At 42.6% G+C, this 20,331-nt stretch overlaps 1 protein-coding gene across 6 annotated transcripts in view; it reads left to right on the plus strand.

The window, feature by feature from the left end:
- The window catches only part of MPHOSPH8 (M-phase phosphoprotein 8), a 62,335-nt gene that overhangs the window by 11,109 nt on the left and 30,895 nt on the right, over positions 1-20,331 (plus strand). For 5 of the 6 annotated variants that reach the window (XM_036301721.1, XM_036301722.1, XM_036301720.1 and 2 more), the window contains exons 2-3: positions 8,026-8,181; positions 18,913-19,755. In XM_036301721.1, the coding sequence (XP_036157614.1) occupies positions 8,026-8,181; positions 18,913-19,755 (999 nt within the window). The remainder of the gene's footprint in view (positions 1-8,025; positions 8,182-18,912; positions 19,756-20,331) is intronic. The other variant, XM_036301724.1, reaches the window with a different exon arrangement.

A 20,331-nucleotide genomic window follows, 5' to 3' on the forward strand; every position in this document is an offset into this window, starting at 1 on the left:
GATATTTTTCCTATTGATATTTAGGGGGGGGGGGGGATGAGGGCCGGGAGAGTGAGAGGGGATGAGAGGGAAGGAGGGAGAGAGAGACCCACACCCTGATAGAACCTGCAACCCACGTATGTGCCCTTGACTAGAATCAAACCCAAGGCCCTTTGATGCGTGGGCAGACACTGCAACCATTGAGCCACATCTGTCAGGGCAAGAGACAAGTTTTAAAAGGTAAGTAGAGGTTATACAAGATCTTCCCAAAAATTGTATATATACTTTGAATAATTATAAAGTCAGTGTTTATTAACATACAGTTCATTTTCAAAATTAAATGAGTTATCAGCTGTTAAAGTGTGTATACATTTTGGGGAGACAACCTATATATAGTCATAAATTCTGATTTGGGAGGGTCTGACTGGATAATTTTGAAACTTAGCCATTTAAGATAAGATCTCAGGAAGAGTGAGAGAAGGCACAAAGGAATTCCAATGTGACAGGGTCTAGATCAGTGGTCAGCAAACTCATTAGTCAACAGAGCCAAATATCAACAGTACAATGATTGAAATTTATTTTGAGAGCCAAATTTTTTAAACTTAAACTATATAGGTAGGTACATTGTTATTAACTTAATTAGGGTACTCCTGAGCTGGCCTTTGCTAAAAACGTCCTCAATCTGATTGAGGTAGGTTCGATAAGGTTGACCCCTTCCAACTCTCCCATCCATACTCGTATACTTGTTTCATCTATCTTCTTTCGTTCATCCTCTCTTTATGTCCAAACCATCTCAACATACCTAAAAAAATGTTTCATTTTATAATTATAAAGCCACCATCACAAAATAATTACAATTCGTTTTTTTTAATTAAATCTTTATCGTTCAGATTATTACAGTTGTTCCTCTTTTGTTCCCCCATAGCTCCCCTCGACCAGGTTCCTACCCCATCCTCTACCCTTACCCCCCACCCCCACTGTCCTCATCCATAGGTGTACAATTCTTGTACAGTCTCTTCCTGCACCCCCCACACCCCTTTCGCCCCGAGAATTGCCAGTCCACTCCCTTTCTATGCCCCTGATTCTATTATATTCACCAGTTTATTCTGTTCATCAGCTTTTTATTCACTTGATTCTTAGGTTCACTTGTTGATAGATATGTACTTGTTGTTCATAATTTTTATCTTTACCTTTTTCTTCCTCTTCCTCTTCTTAAAGGATACCTTTCAGCATTTCATATAATACTGGTTTGGTGGTGATGAACTTCTTTAGCTTTTTGTTATCTGTGAAGCTCTTTATCTGACCTTCAATTCTGAATGATAGCTTTGCTGGATAAAGTAATCTTGGTTGTAGGTTCTTTGTATTCATCACTTTGAATATTTCTTGCCACTCCCTTCTGGCCTGCATAGTTTCTGTTGAGAAATCAGCTGACAGCCGTATGGGTACTCCCTTGTAGGTAACTAACTGTTTTTCTCTTGCTGCTTTTAAGATTGTCTCTTTGTCTTTTGCCCTTGGCATTTTAATTATGATGTGTCTTGGTGTGGTCCTCTTTGGATTCCTTTTGTGTGGGGTTCTCTGTGCTTCTTGGACTTGTAAGTCTATTTCCTTCACCAGGTAGGGGAAGTTTTCTGTCATTATTTCTTCAAGTAGGTTTTCAATATCTTGCTCTCTCGTCTTCTGGCATCCCCATAATTCGGATGTTGGTTCGCTTGAAGTTGTCCCAGAGACTCCTTACACTATCTTCATATTTTTGGATTCTTTTTTCTTTTTTCTTTTCCAGTTGGGTATTTTTTACTTCTTCGTATTTCAAATCTTTGCCTTGATTCTTGGGATCCTCTAGTCTGCTGTTGGATCTCTGTATAATATTCTTTATTTTAGTCAGTGTATGCTTAATTTTCATTTGGTCCTTTTTCATATCCTCGAGGGTCTCACTAGATTTCTTGAGGGTCTCACTAAATCTATCGGTGGTTTCTAGAAAATTCTTGAAAAACCTTATAACCGTGGTTTTGAACTCTATATCCAGTAGTTTGCTTTCCTCCATTTCTTTTGTTTGTGACATGTTTTTTGTCTCCGCATTTTGGCTGCTTCCCTGTGTTGATAGAGTGGCTTTCCGTGCTAGGTGTCCTATAGAGCCCCAGTGGCTCAACCTCCCCAATTACCTGACGTGGACACTCTTGGTGCACCCCTTTGTGGGCTGTGTGCACAGTCTTGTTGTAGTTAAGCCTTGATTGTAGTTGGTATCACTGGGTGGAATTGACCTCCAGGCCAATTGGCTGTGAGAATCAGCTTTCTCTACGGTGGGAGAACTTCTGTGCTGGAGACACCCTTATGGGGCAAGACTTGCTTCAGTAGGGCTTTGGTGCTCACTGAGTCTGCCCCCTGAGTGTCCCTTATGGATCTGAGGAGTTGTAATCTGGATGGTCCCACTCTGACCACTGGGTACACTGGCATTTGGATCTCTAAGGAAGTGCTAATTTAGCCTTTGCCTGAGGCTGCTCAGCAGGAGCCACAGGGAGATCTGCAGATTCCTCTTCTTTGGGATTTGGAGGTGCCCAGATGAGGCCCAGCTGTGAAGCAGTGCAAGCTGCTGTGGGGTCTTGGGCCTTCTTTTGGATGATCTGGGTCTCTCTGATCCAGCTGCAATTTGTTAGGTAATTTTCGATTGCAAAGGACCAGGTCATTTATATGCAAAGCCTCTGCTAGCAGCTTGGGTGGGGCGGGGTCTCAGGGAATCAACAGGGCAGAGCAAACAGCTATGGCTGATCCTTAGCCCTGCCCTAATAGGCCCCGGTTCTCAGTGTCCCAGGGTAATCGCTGGAAGCAACTCTGAGAGAAAGCCGCCCTCGAGTTCCGCCCACTGTCAGACAGTCCAGTTTCTCCCTGTATGAATCTGGGTCCCCAGAGACTCGCCCGGAACTGGAGTTCAGAGCAGGAGTGTGTGTTTCTCTCCCTATTGAAAAAGACAACCGTGTCCTCAGTTGCCAGCCCTTTCCGCGTGTACCTCCGTGCCTCTGCACTTTACTTCCGCTCCTCCTCTGAGTCTCAGTCCTCTGAGTCTCAGTGTGCTTTTCTCTTTCCTTCTAGTTGTAGAATTTCCACTCAGCCAGCCTTCTTGTGGTTCTGGATGATGTCCGTTTTGTCTTTAATTTGTAGTTTTGAAGTGGTTGTGCGAGGCATTAATTTCAGGTGTTTACCTGCCGCCATCTTGGTTTCTCTAGTATAATACTCTTTAGATCAGTGGTTCCCAATGTGGGGCACTCGCCCCACAGTGGGGGTTATTTGATTTTTAACCCTTTGCGGTCCAATTTTTTTTTGGAATTCAAACAGTCTGGTCCAAATTAATTGACGGAATTGAATGTTGAACCGGTTTGCAGTGTCGACCTCAGCCTCGACGTTGGACCTGCTCCTAGTGCCTGGTCTGTCGAGTCAGCCTCCACGTTGGACCAAAAAGGGTTCAAGAGGGCAATTAGAGAATGAGTTATTAATAGTAAATTTTTTGTATTTCTTATGATTCTAGGGGCCTCATATACACTCTATAAATATATATTCTGACGTATTTCTGTTCTCTATTATATGTTTTTGAACTTTATTTGCTATTTTTTCATATCACTTCATATTATTATTTTTTAAACAGTTTCTTAGTGATTTCTTCCTCAGTTCTTCGACTGTCGTTCTTTTATTTGTAATGGATGCCATGTTCTTCGGAAGCTTGTTTAGACCCATTTAACACAATGTTTGCAGGTAGTTTTTATCACGCGCTAACAGGTGGCGTGGGCCATTTTTGCTAATTTTTTGCACAAATGGCAACGTTCAGAAAAATTACGATAACTTTAGTTTACGTATTTATACGTTACCCGCATTCTACTGCTAGTCTTTAAAAAATGTATTAATACGTGTCCCGCGCTCTACTACATTGGTAGAACGTATAAATACATAAAACGTATAAATACGTTTCCCGCATACAATGTGTTAATGGCCTTTTAGTCTTCCTCCACATGAGTAAGAGTTCACTTTTTGAATAATAAGAATTATATGTCACTCGGTATGTAGGGAGCGGCTATAGGGTTAAGCCTCAGATTGACCTGTTGGCAAAGCCACAAACAGGTGCCAGCTTAGAGGGCACAGCCCTCTTAACATAATTAAGCTTGATCTTATGATGTTCCATAGATCTTACCTGGGTAGCTAATGGACTGTGGGAGGTGCAGCAAGTGCTGCTAAAACAAGTGAAACTCACAAGAAAATTGTAACCATGGTGACCACTACCTTGTTTACCTCTGGCTATAAAATAAAGGCTCAGCTTGTTGTCTGGGTCTCTCTCTGTGGCCTCAGGAAGGCACAGGAAGATCCACCTAGACCCAGCTTATTCTCTTTGTCTTTTCTACATCCTTCGCTGCCGCCCCCCCCCCCCCCCCCCCCCCGGCTCACCGAACTTGTGGCTGTGCTGGCACGGCACAGGGGTGGGCATTAGGATTTTGGAGATGCTTAGGTGGGGCATGGCCAAAAAAAGGTTGAGAACCACTGCTTTAGATCCATCCATGTTGTTGCAAAAGGCAATTTTCATATGCTTTTATGGCTGAATAATATATAGGGTGGGGCAAAATTCGGTTTATAGTTGGGAGTATGCAAAACAGTTTATTCTTGTATTATTAGGCATTAATTATTGTATTACCCTATCTGATAGACAAACATGGTAATTAACCATACCTTCGTTATGCATCCCATTGGTTAATCAGCACGATATGCAAATTAAACGTCAACAAAGATGGCGGCTAATTTGCATACTGCAGGCAGGGCAGAACAGCGCAGCCGCCAGTGCAAGCTGCCATCCCGGGCCGCAGGCCAGCCCCAGAAGCTGGTGATTGGGGGGAGATGGGGGTCCCCTTCCCAGGCCTGACACCTCTGGAGGAGGCGTCAGGCCTGGGCAAGGGGCCGATCTGACAATCGCAGGGTGATGGAGGTCGACGCCTCTGGCCGAGGCATCAGGCTGGGCGGGGGGCGGAGCTGGCAATTGGAGGGGTTGGGCATCCCTGCCCAGGCCTGACGCCTGGGCCAGAGGCATCAGGCCTGGGTGGGGGGCACAACCGGTGATTGGGGATGTGGGGGGGTCCCCTGCCCAGGCCTGACGCCTCTGGCGGAGGCATCAGGCCTGGGCAAGGGGCTGATCTGGCGATCGGAGGGTGATGGGGGTCGACACCTCTGGCGAAGGTGTCAGGCCTGGGCGTGGGAGGAGCCGGTGATCGGGGAGAAGATGGGGGTTCCCTGCCCAGGCCTAAAGCCTGGGCCAGAGGCGTCAGGCCTGGGGCGGCGGGGGGGGGGGGGGGGGGGGGGCGCGCCGGGGGTAGGGCCGGGTGGTGGCTAAGCCAGCGATTGGTGTGAACTACAGAGGAAACACCTTTTCTGACCGCTCATTGGTTAAGCTCCCTGTATGCCACTGGTAATAGTCTTAGTAACTTGGGTAATAAGAATCCAAAAAGGTGATCTAGGGTTTTTCACCACACTCCTGGCGAAAAAAACGAAGGTCCGCTGCTGGAGGGCTAAGAAGTGTCATATCCTGCCCTAGCTGGTTTGGCTCAGTGGATAATGCCTTGGCCTGCCGATGGCAGGGTCTGAGTTCAATTCTGACCAAGGGCATGTACCTAGGTTGCAGGCTCCTCCCTGGCCGGGGCCCAGGTCAGGGCTCATGCAGGAGGCAACCAATCAAAGTGTTCCTCTCACTTTGATGTTTCTCTCTGTCTTTCCCTTTCTCTTCCACATTCTCTAAAAATCAATGGAAACATATCCTCAGGTGAGGATAAAAAATAAATAAAGAAAGAAATTCTTTTTATATGAAAGACACATCTTGAAAATGCCTAAAGAAAGTTGTCATTTTTTCATGGTGAAGGGACTGGAGTCCGTGTTGATGAAAAATCCTTGCTGGCTGCGGTGACTGGCAGTGGCTGCAGCAGCGGGGTGATGGGGCTGGTGCCTTCCCCTGATCAGCCCGGTCGCCTCCCACAAAGGGAGGCCAGACTACGGCTTAGGCCCTATCTCCAAGGGAGCGGGCCTAAGCTGTCACTAGGACATCCCCTGAGGGCTCCCAGTATGTGAGAGGGGGCAGGCTGGGCTGAGGGACACCCCCCCCACACACACACCCAGCGCACGAATTTCATGCACCGGGCCCCTAGTCTATATATATAAAAGGCTAATATGCTAAGTGTCTGACCATCTGACAGGTCACTGTGATGCACACCTACCACCAGGGGACATGTTCAACGCAGGAGCTGTTGTGACGCACAGTGGCCATTTACAGAGAAATGGCACCGCAGACCTGTTGCCTACAAAGCAACACTTGGCTTCCCCCAAGTGGGACACAGGCCACAGCACCACCCCAGAGCGACACCCACCAAATCGCAGCCAATGCTGCAGAGACCCAATGGCGCAAAATGTGGCCCACAACCCAGCCCAGCCAGGAAACAGTTGCTGTGGGCACCGGTTAATGACGTCACGTAGGAACGCTCGGCTTCCTCTCCCTAGCAATTACTAGCCTCCTTGGAGTTTCTTCAGCCCAGGAACACGACTTGCTTTATAACCAGGTGCAGACATTTTACACTTTAACCAAATGTTTGTGAAGCATTTTCTTGTGCCTCATCTCATTTGATCCTCACAGAAATCCTGGAGTAGGTAGATAGGAGACTCGGTGGAATCCTATTTTCTTTTCATTAACCGGAAAACGGCCATTTAGAAAGCTTAGAAACTTGACCTGACTGAAAAGAAGAAAGAAATGGTAAACCTTGAAAATGACTTCAGGTTTTCTCTGCACAGAATATAGTCAAAACACTGCTGCAGTTAAATATTTCACCCTTTGTTCTCCCTTTGTGATCTACAATAATAATGTGCTTCATGTTGATATTTACTGCTGTATTGCTGATAATTACCTGAAAAGTTGGGACGCTTCACTGGGCTGGAAAATGTTTAGCTAAATCAGAAAGAAGGCCTAATTAAGCAAGTTTATTCTATATCTATAAAAGGTTAAGTTGACTCGTGCATGCACGATACATATAAAGCTCTTGCTGGCACCAATCGTACACATTTCGATCTGTCATTAATGATCGTGAATTTTGTTGACCCTTCTATTTAGAGAAAGGGCGAATAGCGATATTAAAATATTTCTTCTAATTTCCTTTCAGTGTGCATGAATTCATGCACTGGGCCACTAGTTTTCCATATGAACAACTGTAAACCTACTTTTGCCACGCCGTGTGTGTGTGTGTGTGTGTGTGTGTACGTGTACGTTTTCTTTATCTGTTGATGGACACCAAGGTTGCTTCCATATCTGGCTATTGTGAATAATGCTGAGTAAACATGGGGGTTCATATGTCTTTTTGAGTTAATGTTTTCATTTTCTTAAGCTACATACCCAGAAGTGGAATTGCTGGATCGTGTTCTATTTTTAATATTTTCAGGAACCTCCATGCTATTTTTTACAGTGGTTGCCATTCCCGCCAATTGACATTCCCACCAATGGTGCATAGGGTTTTCTTTTCTGCACATCCTCACCAATACTAGTTATTTTTTATCTTACTGAAAACAGCCATTCTAACGTGTGAGGTGATACCTGTATGGTTTTTATTTGCATTTCCCTGATGATTAATGATTTTGAACATCTTTTCATTTTGCTGTTGGCCATTTGTATATCTTCTTTGAAAAAATGTCTGTTTAGATCTGCCCATTTTTAAATCAGATGGGTTTTGTTTTTTGCTGTTGAGTTACATGAGTTCTTTATATATTTTGTATATTAGCCCCTTAAATGATTTGGAAATACTTTCTTCCATTCAGTGGGCTGCCTTTTCATCTTGTTTGTTATTTCCTCTGCTGTGCAGAAGCTTTGTTTTTGCTTTTGGTGTGCTCCTATTTTTTTCTTAAGCCACTTCAGGAGATGAACATACTTTATAATTATATTAACCTCCATTTCAAGTTTGCTTCCATATTCTCAGTAATTGTATTGTTTTGGAAATTTAATCAAGTCAGTAATATCTTTTATTTGCCTATTTTTAATTTATGTAACAGGGTAAAATCCTTTACAAAGTTCGGTGGAAAGGATACACCTCAGATGATGATACCTGGGAGCCTGAGGTTCATCTTGAAGATTGTAAAGAAGTTCTTCTTGAATTTAGGAAGAAAGTTCTGGATAACAAAGCTAAAGCAGTCAAGAAAGATATTCAGGTATCATGTTTTATCTCATTTCTTTCTCTTTTTTTTTGTACAATAAATTTATAAATTTTACTGATATAGATAATGCAGTAAAGAACTTACAAGTAATAATTCTATATAATAAAGAGCTAATATGCAAATGGTCATCAGCCATCACACCGTAAAGGCTCAAACACTCAACACTGGGGAGAGAAGAATGGGGACCACCCAGGCACAAATGAGCTCTCCAGAGAGGAATGGGGACCAGCCAGGCTACAGCCCAGGAGAGGGACAAGCCGCCTGCCCTGCGCTCCTAGGCGCCAGTGCCTGCGGCCCAGGAGAGGGACAAGCCGCATGCCCCGTGGTCCCGGGCGCCAGCGGCTGGGACTGTGGCCCGGGAGAGGGACAAGCCACCCGCCCTGCGGTTGCGGGCACCAGCGGCTGCGTCTGCGCCTGCGGCCTGGGAGAGGGACAAGCCGCATGCCCCGCTGTCCCAGGTGCCAGCGTCTGTGCCTGTGGCCCGGGAGAAGGACAAGCTGCCCGCCCCACGGTCCTGGGTGCCTGCGGCCGCTGCCCGGGCAAAGCCACCCACCCATGGTTTCCTGTGGCTGCAGCCGGCCTGGGCAAAGCCGGCCCAGGTCCTGGGTGCCTGCGGCAGGTCAGAGGGAGGGAAGCCCGGGTTCTGGGTGTCTGCAACCGGCCAGAGAAGGGAATTCTAGGTCCCGGGTGTGGGGCGAGGCAGAGGCGGTTAGGGGCAATCAGGCCAGCAGGGGAGCAGTTAGGGGTGATTAGGTCAGTAGGGGAGCAGTTAGGGGTGATCAGGCAGGCAGGGAGGTGAGCGGTTAGGAGCCAGTGGTCCTAGATTACAAAAGGCAGTTGGACATCCCCTGAGTGGTCCCGAATTAGAGAGGGTACAGGCCTGGCTGAGCGGATCCCCCCTCCCACCCATGTATGAATTTCGTGCACCTGCCCTCTAGTAAAATAGATAATATTCCTATTGCAGACTCTGTAGCCAGTTAGTTCTCACAGAATGCTTTGATTGAGTTCTGCCAACTCTTCTTTCTGTAGCCAACCTGTAATTGCAGTTGACAAACAGGTATAGTTTGGACATGTTAATATTTTCCTTTAAGTTAAGAATAAGATGAGAGTAGGGAAAAGACATGTCAAAACTATCCATGAGATGAGCATCTTGTTTTTGAATACCTAAGGAATATTTTGTGTGCTGTTCACATTACTACTACAGATATAGTGCATACATTTGTATTTTTAAAGAATCCTTACCCGAGGATATATTTCTGTATTGATTTGAAAAAGAGAGAGACAGAGAGAGAAACATAGATGTGAAAGAGAAACATTGATTGGTTGCCTCCCATATTCACCTTTGACTGGGAATAGAGCCCACAGCCTTGTGGTGCACAGGATGAGGCTCCAACCAACTAAACCACCAGGCCAGAGCTAATATGCATTATTAACATATTTTTTATATCTGATTTTACTGCTAATTAAAATATAATTTTTAGATCTTTCTATAAAACTATCAATTTTAATCCATTTCAGATTATTCACAGGTCTGGTTATCCAGGTCCTTTGTTTTTCTCTTCTGTTCCCACTTTAATTTTAGTTACTTTATTGCTTTTTGTAGCTCTTCCTGATGGTAAGGAAGAATAAAAAGATGGAAGGAACTCACTGAAGTTAAATTTTCTCATCAGCAATTTGGAAAAATGTTTGATTGTGGGCTAGAGAGGAATAATGTTAAAACTAACACACAGCCCAGTTTGGTTCAGTGGATAGAGCATCAGCCTGCAGACCAATGGGTCCTGGGTTCAATTCCCATCAAGGGCGCGTACCTTGGTTGCAGGCTCCTCCCCGGCCCGGGCCCTGACCAGGGCACGTGCAGGAGGCAACTAGTCGATGTGTTTTACATCAATGTTTCTTTCTGTCTTTCCCTCTCTCTTTCACTCCCTTTAAAAAAATCAATGGAAAAAATATCCTCTGGTGAGGATTAAAAAAATACACACAGAAAACCTAACACATAAATTTGGTTTATGATGTGTCCACTGTTTTAGCCTTGATTCTCTTCTTTCACAAATAATTCAGTTGGCTTTTTTATGAGTCTTGGAAAAATTTCCCGTTTTTCTTTATAATGAAAATTTCATTTATAGCTTCTATTTATATATTGAACCAATTTAACTCACTTGCTTTTGAGGTTTCATTTTCATCAGGAATAATTTTTTTTTAAATACTGGCAAAGGTTCTTAAACTTAGAACTATATAGAGAAAATTTTCACAAGAAACTGATTCTTATTGAGGTCTTTGTGTAAGGACTGAATATTGATCCCTTCTCTCCCTACTATTTGAGTTTTCAGCACATTTTTAAAAATACTTAGTATTTTTTAAAATTACCAAAACAGTATTATGACCCAGTTTTGACTGTGTGTAGTGTTGTTAATAATAATAACAGCAACAACAGAGGCAGCTTTTATTTACTGAACAGTGGATTAAGATGAGAACCTCAGGCTTTGATAAGGTAAGTAGCCCAAATTCACCCATTAGTAATGACAGAGCCAGGCTACTGCACTCTTAACCACTGTAGGTTGCCTTTTGGTTTGGGCTATAGCTTGAAATCCACTTAGAGGAGTGGAGTATCCTGTGTTTTAAAATTATGTTACTGTGGCAAGGCCTTTAATAAATATGGTTTTTAAATTACTAAGCAGAATGCTTAGTACTTTAAAATTTTTTATAAATGAAACCATTTCCAAAACTAGTTCAGGTTAAAGGAGAGACATTTTTTCCTCCCAACTTTTTTGCTCTAGTTATATTTCACTTTTTTAGAATGGGTGTCTACTCCCTCCATTCGAAATTCTTTCCCTAAAAAAAATTCATACAAACACAAAAGCGCATTTAAAATATATAAATATATATATTATTGATTTCAGAGAGGAAGGGAGAGGGAGAGAAAGATAGAAACATCAATGATCAGAATCATTGATCAACTGCCTCCTGCACGACCCCCACTGGGGATTGAGCCTGCAACCCAGGCATGTGCCCTTGGCTGGAATCAAACCTGGGACCCTTCAGTCCACAGGCAGAGGCTCTGTCCACTGAGCCAAACCAGCTAGGGTAGTGGTCGGCAAACTGCGGCTTGCGAGCCACATGCGGCTCTTTGGCCCCTTGAGTGTGGCTCTTCCACAAAATACCGACTTATGCGCATGGGCCATGAAGTTTCAATTGCACTGGACGTGCGCGCCCGCACGTGATATTTTGTGGAAGAGCCACACTCAAGGGGCCAAAGAGCCGCATGTGGCTCGCGAGCCGCAGTTTGCTGACCACTGGGCTAGGGCAATGCACATGTTTTAATAAGTGATTTGGTTCATATTACTCCCAAAATTTAGATACTGTGATTGAAGTCACCCTAAAGTATATTTCTCAGTTTCTCTTCCTGCTTTATTAGTAAGATATTTGCTCACACTTCTCCCATGAAATCTTGTATTATACAACTTTGGCTTTCTCATCCCTTTATTTCATTTTACTAAGCTTCCAGTGTAACCCAACAGCAACTTTTTTGATTTAAAATGATTGATGTGTCCTGACAGGTTTGCCTCAGTGGATAGAGCGTTGGCCTGAGGACTGAAAGGTCCCGGGTTCAATTCCAGTCAAGGGCATGTACCTTGGTTGCAGGCACATTCCGAGTGGGGAGTGTGCAGGAGGCAGCTGATTGATGTTTCTCTCTCATCGATGTTTCTGACTCTCTATCCCTCTCCCTTCCTCTCTGTAAAAAATCAGTAAAATATGTATTTTTTAAAAATTTTTTTATTGTTGACAGTATTTTATATATCCTCTTTTATTTTAATATATTTTATTGATTTTTTACAGAGAGAGGAAGGGAGAGGGATAGAGAGTTAGAAACATCGATGAGAGAGAAGCATCAATCAGCTGCCTCCTGCATACCCCCTACTGGGGATGTGCCTGCAACCAAGGTACATGCCCTTGACTGGAATCGAACCCGGGACTCTTCATTCCCCAGGCCGATGCTCTATCCAGTGAGCCAAACCGGCTAGGGCAGTAAAATATATTTTTTTAAAAATGATTGATGATGACTGGTACAGTGTTTGAGGCATACTCTCCTCCCCCTTTATTGAATTTATTGGGGTGACATTATTTAACAAAATTATACAGGTTTCAGGCGCATAATTCTACAGCACATCATTTGTATACTGTATTGTGTGTTCACCACCACAAGTCAAGTTTCCGTTCAACACCATTTATCCCCTTTATTCCCTCCCCCACCTCCCCTCCCCACAGCAATTACCACACCGTTGTCCATGTCCATGAGTTTTTTCTCTTCTTGGCTCAAACCCTCCACCACCCCCTCCTCACCCAGCCCCCTTCCCACCCCACATAGTGAGCAATCAGCTTGTTCTCTCTACCTGTGAGTGTCTATTTTGCTTGTTAATCTGTTATTCATTAGATTTCACATATGAGTGAAATCATATGGTACTTGCCTTTTTCTCACTTGCTTATTTCACTTAGCATGATGATCTCCAGGTCCATTTATGCTGTCACAAAGAGTAAGATTTCCTTCTTTTTCATGGCCTATGGGTGTGGGCTCAGTGATTGAGCTTCCTCCACCTGTTAACCAAACACAGGGTTGTGGTTTGATTCCCCATCAGGGCCACACAGGAGGCAGCTGATCTATGATGTTTCTCTCTCATCAGTGTTTCTACCTCTCTTACCCTCTCCCTTCCTCTCTGTCTAAAAAGCAGTAAAAACATTTTTTAAAAAAAGACTTCTATTTTGTTGTTAATTCTCACCTGAGGATATTTTTCCATTGATTTTTTAGAGTGCAATGGCGGGGGAGAGACAGAGACAGAGAAACTTCGATGTGAGAGTGATATATCAATTGGTTGCCTCCCGCACACACCCCAACCAGGGCTGGGATCAAGCTTGTAACCAAGGCATGTGCCCTTGTCCGGAATCAAACCCAGGACCCTTCAGTCCCCAGGCTGATGCTCAATCCACTGAGCCAAACCGGCTAGGGCTTTTTTTTTTTTAAGAGTTGTATTTTCTTTTTTTATAATATATTTTTATTAATTTTTTATCATCTTCACCCAAGGGAATGTTTTTTTAATTGATTTTGAGAGAGAGAGACACTGATCAGTTGCCTCCTGTACTCGTTTGACCGGGATCAAACCCCCAACCTTTTGTTGTATAGGACTATGCTCCAACCAAGTGCGCTGCCTGGCCAGTGCCTTCAGTCATCTCTTTGCGTGCATTCATATAAGCAGCATATGTGTTGCCTATGAATGTCGTGATATTCCCAATCACCAAGGTTTTTGTCTTAAGGAGAGGTTTTACCAAAGTAGCATCTGTAAGAATATTTGATTTGTCACTTTCTCTCATTAATTCTGGGAGGACTGCCTACTTAGGACTTAGTAAGTATAACAAGAAGTTAGAAATGGTTTCTTAAAATAATCCAGAAATCGTTGTTAATGCTGTTTACCATAAAATACACATGATGCAGAAAATGGTATTTGTTACCCTGGCTGTGGTGGCTCAGTTGATTGTTTATTCCTCTATCGCCCCCCACCCCCCTTCTAAGATCAATAAAAAAATACATAAAATAAAAAACACATCCTTTAAAAGAACAAAACAGGTAGTTGTAGTATGAGGGCATGATAACCTATATCTTTAATTCCTCAGCATGTGTCTCATAACAACAGAGACGACCTCAGGAAAATTCAGGTTCCTTACTGTACCTCTCAGTAGCATTACATCAGTAACACTGTTGTCTGATGTCTAGCTGACACATCATTGTGTTCCCCATTGTCCTTGTTGAAGGTCCTTTATTGCTTCCTGTTATGCAGGGCATTTCGTTTCATGTCTTCCTAGTTTCCTGTCCTAGTCTAGAACACATCCATAGCCTTTTGTCTTTCATGATGTGGACAGTTTTTTATGAGTTTAGGCCAGTTGTTTCATAGAAGATCATTTAAATTGGAATTAAATGAAAATTAATGTTAAATCACAAATAAACAGTATTTTCTAAAATTGGAATAAGACGATTTGCTTTCTCTTGATTAGATTCAGTGTGGTGTACATTAATTACATCAAGATAGGATGTCAGCCTGGCAGGAGTGGCTCAATTGGTTGAGCATTGTCCACTGCACAGAAAGGTTGCCGGTTTGATTCCCCATCGGGGCATGTGCTGCCTGGGTTGCAGGTTTGATCTCCAGTTGGAGCACCTACGAAAGGCATCCAATTGATGTTTCTCTTTCACATTGATATTTCTCTCTCTCTCCCTTCTTCTCTCTAGGATAATGTCCTCAGGTGAGGATTTTTTAAAAAAGGATTATGTCAGTTTTCTAATTTATTGCTGATTATAAATTATAGTTAAATGATAATCAGGCCCATTATTTTTTTCACCCTTTTTAAAAATACATTTTTACTTTTAAAATATTAAGTAACCTGATAATAAATAATTTAATAAGTACAGTAGAACCTCGGTTTTCGAACTTAATTCATTCCGTAAGGCTGTTGGAGAAGCAGTTTGTTCCAAAACCAAATCATTTTTTCCCATTAGAAATCATGTAAATTGAATTAATTCGTCCCAGACCCCCAAATTATTCTGTTTTAAAAACCTTTCTTTTTTAAAAAAAAATATGTTTTATTGATTTTTTACAGAGAGGAAGGGAGAGAAATAGAGAGCCAGAAACATCGATGAGAGAGAAACATTGATCAGCTGCCTCCTGCACATCTCCCACTGGGGATATGCCCGCAACCAAGGTACATGCCCTTGACCGGAATCGAACCCGGGACCCTTCAGTCCGCAGGCCGACGCTCTATCCGCTGAGCCAAACCGGCTTTGGCTAAAAACCTTTCTTAAATACAGTACATGTTTAATACAGTACTGTTGAACCTATAAATAAACACTTTTCTTAAATTTATCGAACCACTCCCTACTAGCCTTAAACGAGTCAGTGTCAACACTCCTTTCCAGGTTGTCTTTCAGGAGGTCAGTATGCAGCGTCTTAGCTTTTTCACATGTCATTGCCTCCGAAATGCTGTCACCGGCCAAGTGGTTTTCATTTATCCAAATCAATAGTTTTTCTGCCTCTTCAATTGCCTGTGATTGATCATTGTTTCTTTCTTTTCTTTTTTTTTTTAAATTAAATTTAGAAGTCAAATCTGTGACCATATATTAGGTCCCCCTTTTCTCCCACCCCTTTCCCTCTGACAACTACCACACTGCTGTTTGTGTTCATGAGTTTGTTTTATATCCCACATATGAGTGAAATCATATGGTTCTTAGCTTTTTCTACTTATTTCACTTAGCATAATATTCTCAGGGTCTATCCATGTTGTTGCAAATGGCAGTATTTCATCCTTTCTTATGGCTGAAAAATATTCCATTGTGTAGATGTACCACATCCTCTTTATCCAATCTTCTATCACAGGACACCTTGGTTGTTTCCGTGTCTTGGCTACCGTGAATAATGTGCAAGAACATTATTTCTTTCACACTATTAGTAACATTAGCACTCTTGATGGCCTCGTTCTGTTTTAAAATTGTGCTAATTGTCCATTTGCCAGCAACAAAAGCAAAAAAAAAAACAACCCACAAAAATATTCACAGCATGCCCTAGCCGGATTGGCTCAGTGGATAGGGCACCGGCCTGTGGACTGAAGGGTCCCAGGTTCGATTCTGGTCAGGGGCACATGCCCAGTTTGTGGGCTCAATCTTCAGTGGGGGGATGTGCAGGAGGCAGCCGACCAATGGTTCTCTCTCATCATCGATGTTTCTATCTCTCCCTCTCCCTTTCTCTGAGGTCAATAAAAATATATTTTTAAAAAATATTCACAGCACAATATCTTGAGATGTTAGCTATAAACTGACTCATATTAGAGCATTTTCTCCTTTGTGACCTGAGAGATGCTTTTTGTCATGCTGATATACAGTAGGAAAGGGTTGTCAGGTAAAAAACTGAAGCTTGTTCAACAACAGAGACATTTTTACCCGTGAACAATTTGGTAGAGAACTGAATTGTTCAAGATGGGAGATGTTCAAGAACCAAGCTTGACTGTAATCTTTGAAACTGTGAGAATCTCTTATTCCCCAACAACCTATCACCCCATGATTTTAAAATACTTGGATGATTCTTGCCTCAATTAGCTTTTACTGTGTTGGTTGCAAAATATTGATTTTTCTATTTGTTATTCTGTGTTTTTCAGTCTGTGTCTTATAAAGGGAAGCCCTTCCCTCTCAGTGTCAGTACACTCATGGAATCTTTTTAGTCAGTGTGTTATGTCCATTCCTGTTGTTATTCATCTTAATGCTAAAATGGTTCCTAATTTATCTAGTGGGAGCCCCTTCAAGCCAGTTCCTGTGTCCTTTTGATATTCCCTTGTCAGTTTTGACCAAATCCTTGCTTTGCCATGAACTTTTCTGCTTCAGCACTAATTCTCTAGAGGGGAATAGGGTTTAGAAGCCAAGATGTATTCACTGCTACTAGGGTACCATCATTTCTAAGCCCTTTAAGGAAAACGTACATTTTTGTTTTAAATCATAAATTAGTATTGATATATGTAATTTCAGTCCATCACTACAATGTCCTCCTCTCATTCACATTGGTCATTGTCTAGCTCCCTTTTTATACTCTGAGAATACTGGTTCCCATCAACATTATCTGCACTGAGTACAACAATGATTAGGAATTAGCTTCAGATTTGTTACACCCATCTTACTGTAAAATTCCAAATTTAGTTGCAGGGGTTTTTTTTGTACATACAAAATTCACTGAGGGTGTTTACTGTTAAAGTTATTTGGGTTAATTATTGTGTTTGGTTATATTATCAATTTGATAAACAAGTTCATTTATTTGTTAATTAGTACCTTTTTCTCCCTGTCTCCAGTCCATACCTAATTTGAAGTACAGTTGATACTTGAACAATATGGGTTTGACTGCACAGGTCCATTTATGTGCGGATTTTCTCAATAAATATACCTTTAGCCCAACCCTCCCTATTCTTAGTTTTCTCATTTACGGATTCAACTGTGGATGTGAGGTCCCACTGTGTATACATTGATATGTGCCATATATACGTGTGTGTGTGTGTGTGTGTGTGTATGTGTGTGTGTGTGTGTGTGTGTAAAATCCTAATATGCAAATAGACCAAACGGCAAAACAACTGAACAACCGGTTGCTATGTTGTGCGCTGACCACCAGGGGGCGCGCACAGAACATGGTGGGCATCGGCAACAGGCTGCAGAGTGTGGAACATGGCGGGCATTGGCTGCGGCCAGATGGTGGAGCAGGTGTGCAGGGGCGCCAGACCAAGGCAGGGGCACCAGTTGCTGTCATCGGGGTGAGCCTCTGGTGGTTACTGAAAATTCTTTGCTCCTGCGCACCACGGTCCCACCCGGCACTCACACCCGCTGCCGGCGCCTGGCGCCAGCCCCAATGGCTCAGCACCATCAATGGGTGTGAGCGGCAGCTGCCGACCTTGATTGCCCCTGAAGGCTTCTCCACCTCCCCCTGCTCCTGAGGGGTGATTAGGGCAGCAGCCGCTGATAGCGCCGGTCCTGCTTGCACCCACTGCTGGTGCCAGCCCCAATTGCTCCAAGCTGTCAGCAGGTGCAAGCAGAATCAGCACCATCAGCATGTAGGAGCAGTGGCAGTGGCAGCAGGGCTGCCAGCAGAGAGGGCTCCGGCGTCCGCGGTGGGAGGGGCCGGGCGGGGGCACAGAGGATGGGCCGAGACCCGCCCTTGTGCCCACCGCAGCTTGGCGGCCCACAGTTCCTTTCAAGGTGCATGAATTCTTGCACTGGGCTCCTAGTTTTATATAATGGACAGGCATCCATATATCTTTTATCTGTAGAGGTGGGGGTCCCATGGATACTGAAGCATGACTGTAAAGTTTTAGTGGGTTCAAAGTTATATTCTAATTTTTGAGTGTGCAGGAGTCTGTTCCCCCCCACCACCCCCCCCCAACTCCTGTGTTGTTTAAGGATCAACTGTATAGCATATCAGTTGTGGAGGTGAGATTTGGATGCCATCTTAGCTCATTCCATATGCAACAGTGAAGTTTAACAGCAAGTTTATGACTATTCTGGGACCTAAAATCTTAAAAAAATAAAACGAAATTTTGTTTGGATTGGTAAATACTTTTTCAGCAACCAAGAAAGTCTGTACAAATTACTTGGTGTTTTTGGAGTATTTGGAGGTTCAAATCATGTACAACCCCATTCCCTACCACCACCACCACCAGTACCATCACCATACATAAGACTTTTTGTTTTGTTTTGAAGTTGTTTTATTATTATTTTTTCTTTATTGATTTCAGAGAAGAAGGGAGAGGGAGAGATAGAAACATCAGTGATGAGAGAGAATCATTGATCAGCTGCCTCCTGCACACCACACACTGGGTATCGAGCCTGCAACCTGGGCATGTGCCTGACCGGGAATCGAACCTTGAACTCTTGGTTCATAGGGTTGACCTTTAGTTTCAGATCTTCAGCAGTGCTAACAGTTTTGTTCCTCTGTGTTTATCTATTTTCTTAAATTGAGGGTCATCATCACTACCAAGTCTTATTTGCTAAATCAGAGATATAAGTAATACTAAGCAACTTCTGTTTAGGTAAATAATTATAAGGAGTCGAGAAATTGCTGGGGAGAAAAAAGACATTTCTACCATATATAATTAGTACTACTTTCCAAAAACTTTTGAATTACTATGTTAATGAGTATTTAAATATTTTCTATTTTATAGAGACTATCTTTAAATAATGACATATTTGAGGCAAACTCTGATAGCGATCAGCAAAGTGAGACAAAAGAAGATACTTCTCCAAAAAAGAAAAAGAAAAAATTAAAGCAGAGAGAAGAGAAAAGTCCAGATGATCTGAAGAAGAAAAAAGCAAAGCCTGGGAAACTAAAAGAGAAATCCAAACCAGACTTGGAGAACTCTGAAATTTCACTTTTTGATTTAAGGACAAAGAAAAGAATTTCAGAAGCCAAAGAAGAATTAAAGGAATCCAAAAAGCCCAAAAAAGATGATATAAAAGAAACTAAGGAACTAAAGAAAGTTAAAAAGGGTGAAATAAGAGATTTAAAGACTAAAATAAAAGAAGATTCCAAAGAAAACAGAAAAACGAGAAAAGAGAAATGTGTTGAATCTCAGTTGGACTCTGAATCAGATCTACTTAATGATCTCCCCTTTCAGGAGGGGGACAGTGAAGATTTACAGTCTGACAACAGAGAAGAGAAACTAAAGATTAAAAGCGGAAAAGACAAAGCAGGGCTAGATGCAGCTCAAGATGCTGTTCTAGATAAACACCTGGACAGCCCCGGAAGTGCTGATGAAGATGCTGATGTCAGAGGAAGGAGAAACAAAAAGAAACCCAGAAAGGCTGAGGAACTTAAAGAGAACAAAAAGCTAGAAAACAAGAACCTTTCTTTAGAGAAGAAAAATGCACATAAAAAGCAGAGGAATCAAGACAAAAGTAGAAGTACTACTGAGTCAGATAATCTGACATCTTCACTGGCCCAGACACAAAAGAGCTCAAGGGTGGGTGGGGAAGAGAGGGGCCTCCGGTCCACTGACTCTGGAGAAGTGAGTACTCCCGGAGGGTTTGGTTGAAGGACTATGTGTTAAAATCTTACAGGATAAGCAATATTGCCATCTAGCTAGCGCTCTTTTGAGTGGTCAGGAAGTTTCACTAATAATGAGGAAACAGTGGAACTATAGCAGTGATGACGAACCTTTTGAGCTCGGCGTGTCAGCATTTTGAAAAACCCTAACTTAACTCTGGTGCCGTGTCACATATAGAAAGTTTTTGATATTTGCAACCATAGTAAAACAAAGACTTATATTTTTGATATTTATTTTATATATTTAAATGCCATTTAACAAAGAAAAATCAACCAAAAAAAATGAGTTCACGTGTCACCTCTGACACACGTGTCATAGGTTCGCCATCACTGAACTATAGGAACAGTTTTTCTCCTGTTAGGGCGTTTAGTGTGCCTAGTAGCATTATAGCTTTTTGCATGCTACTTCATATTTCCCCCTGTTGTCTTAAGAATATACCACTTTTTACTCACCTAATAGTGCCCTGAGTACACTAACAATTAAAAGTCTTTTCTTACAAAAATATATTAAATAATTTGCCCCCTTATTTAAAAAGTT

Source organism: Myotis myotis, unplaced genomic scaffold (assembly GCF_014108235.1).
Source record: "Myotis myotis isolate mMyoMyo1 unplaced genomic scaffold, mMyoMyo1.p scaffold_m19_p_3, whole genome shotgun sequence".
Lineage (NCBI taxonomy): Eukaryota > Metazoa > Chordata > Mammalia > Chiroptera > Vespertilionidae > Myotis > Myotis myotis.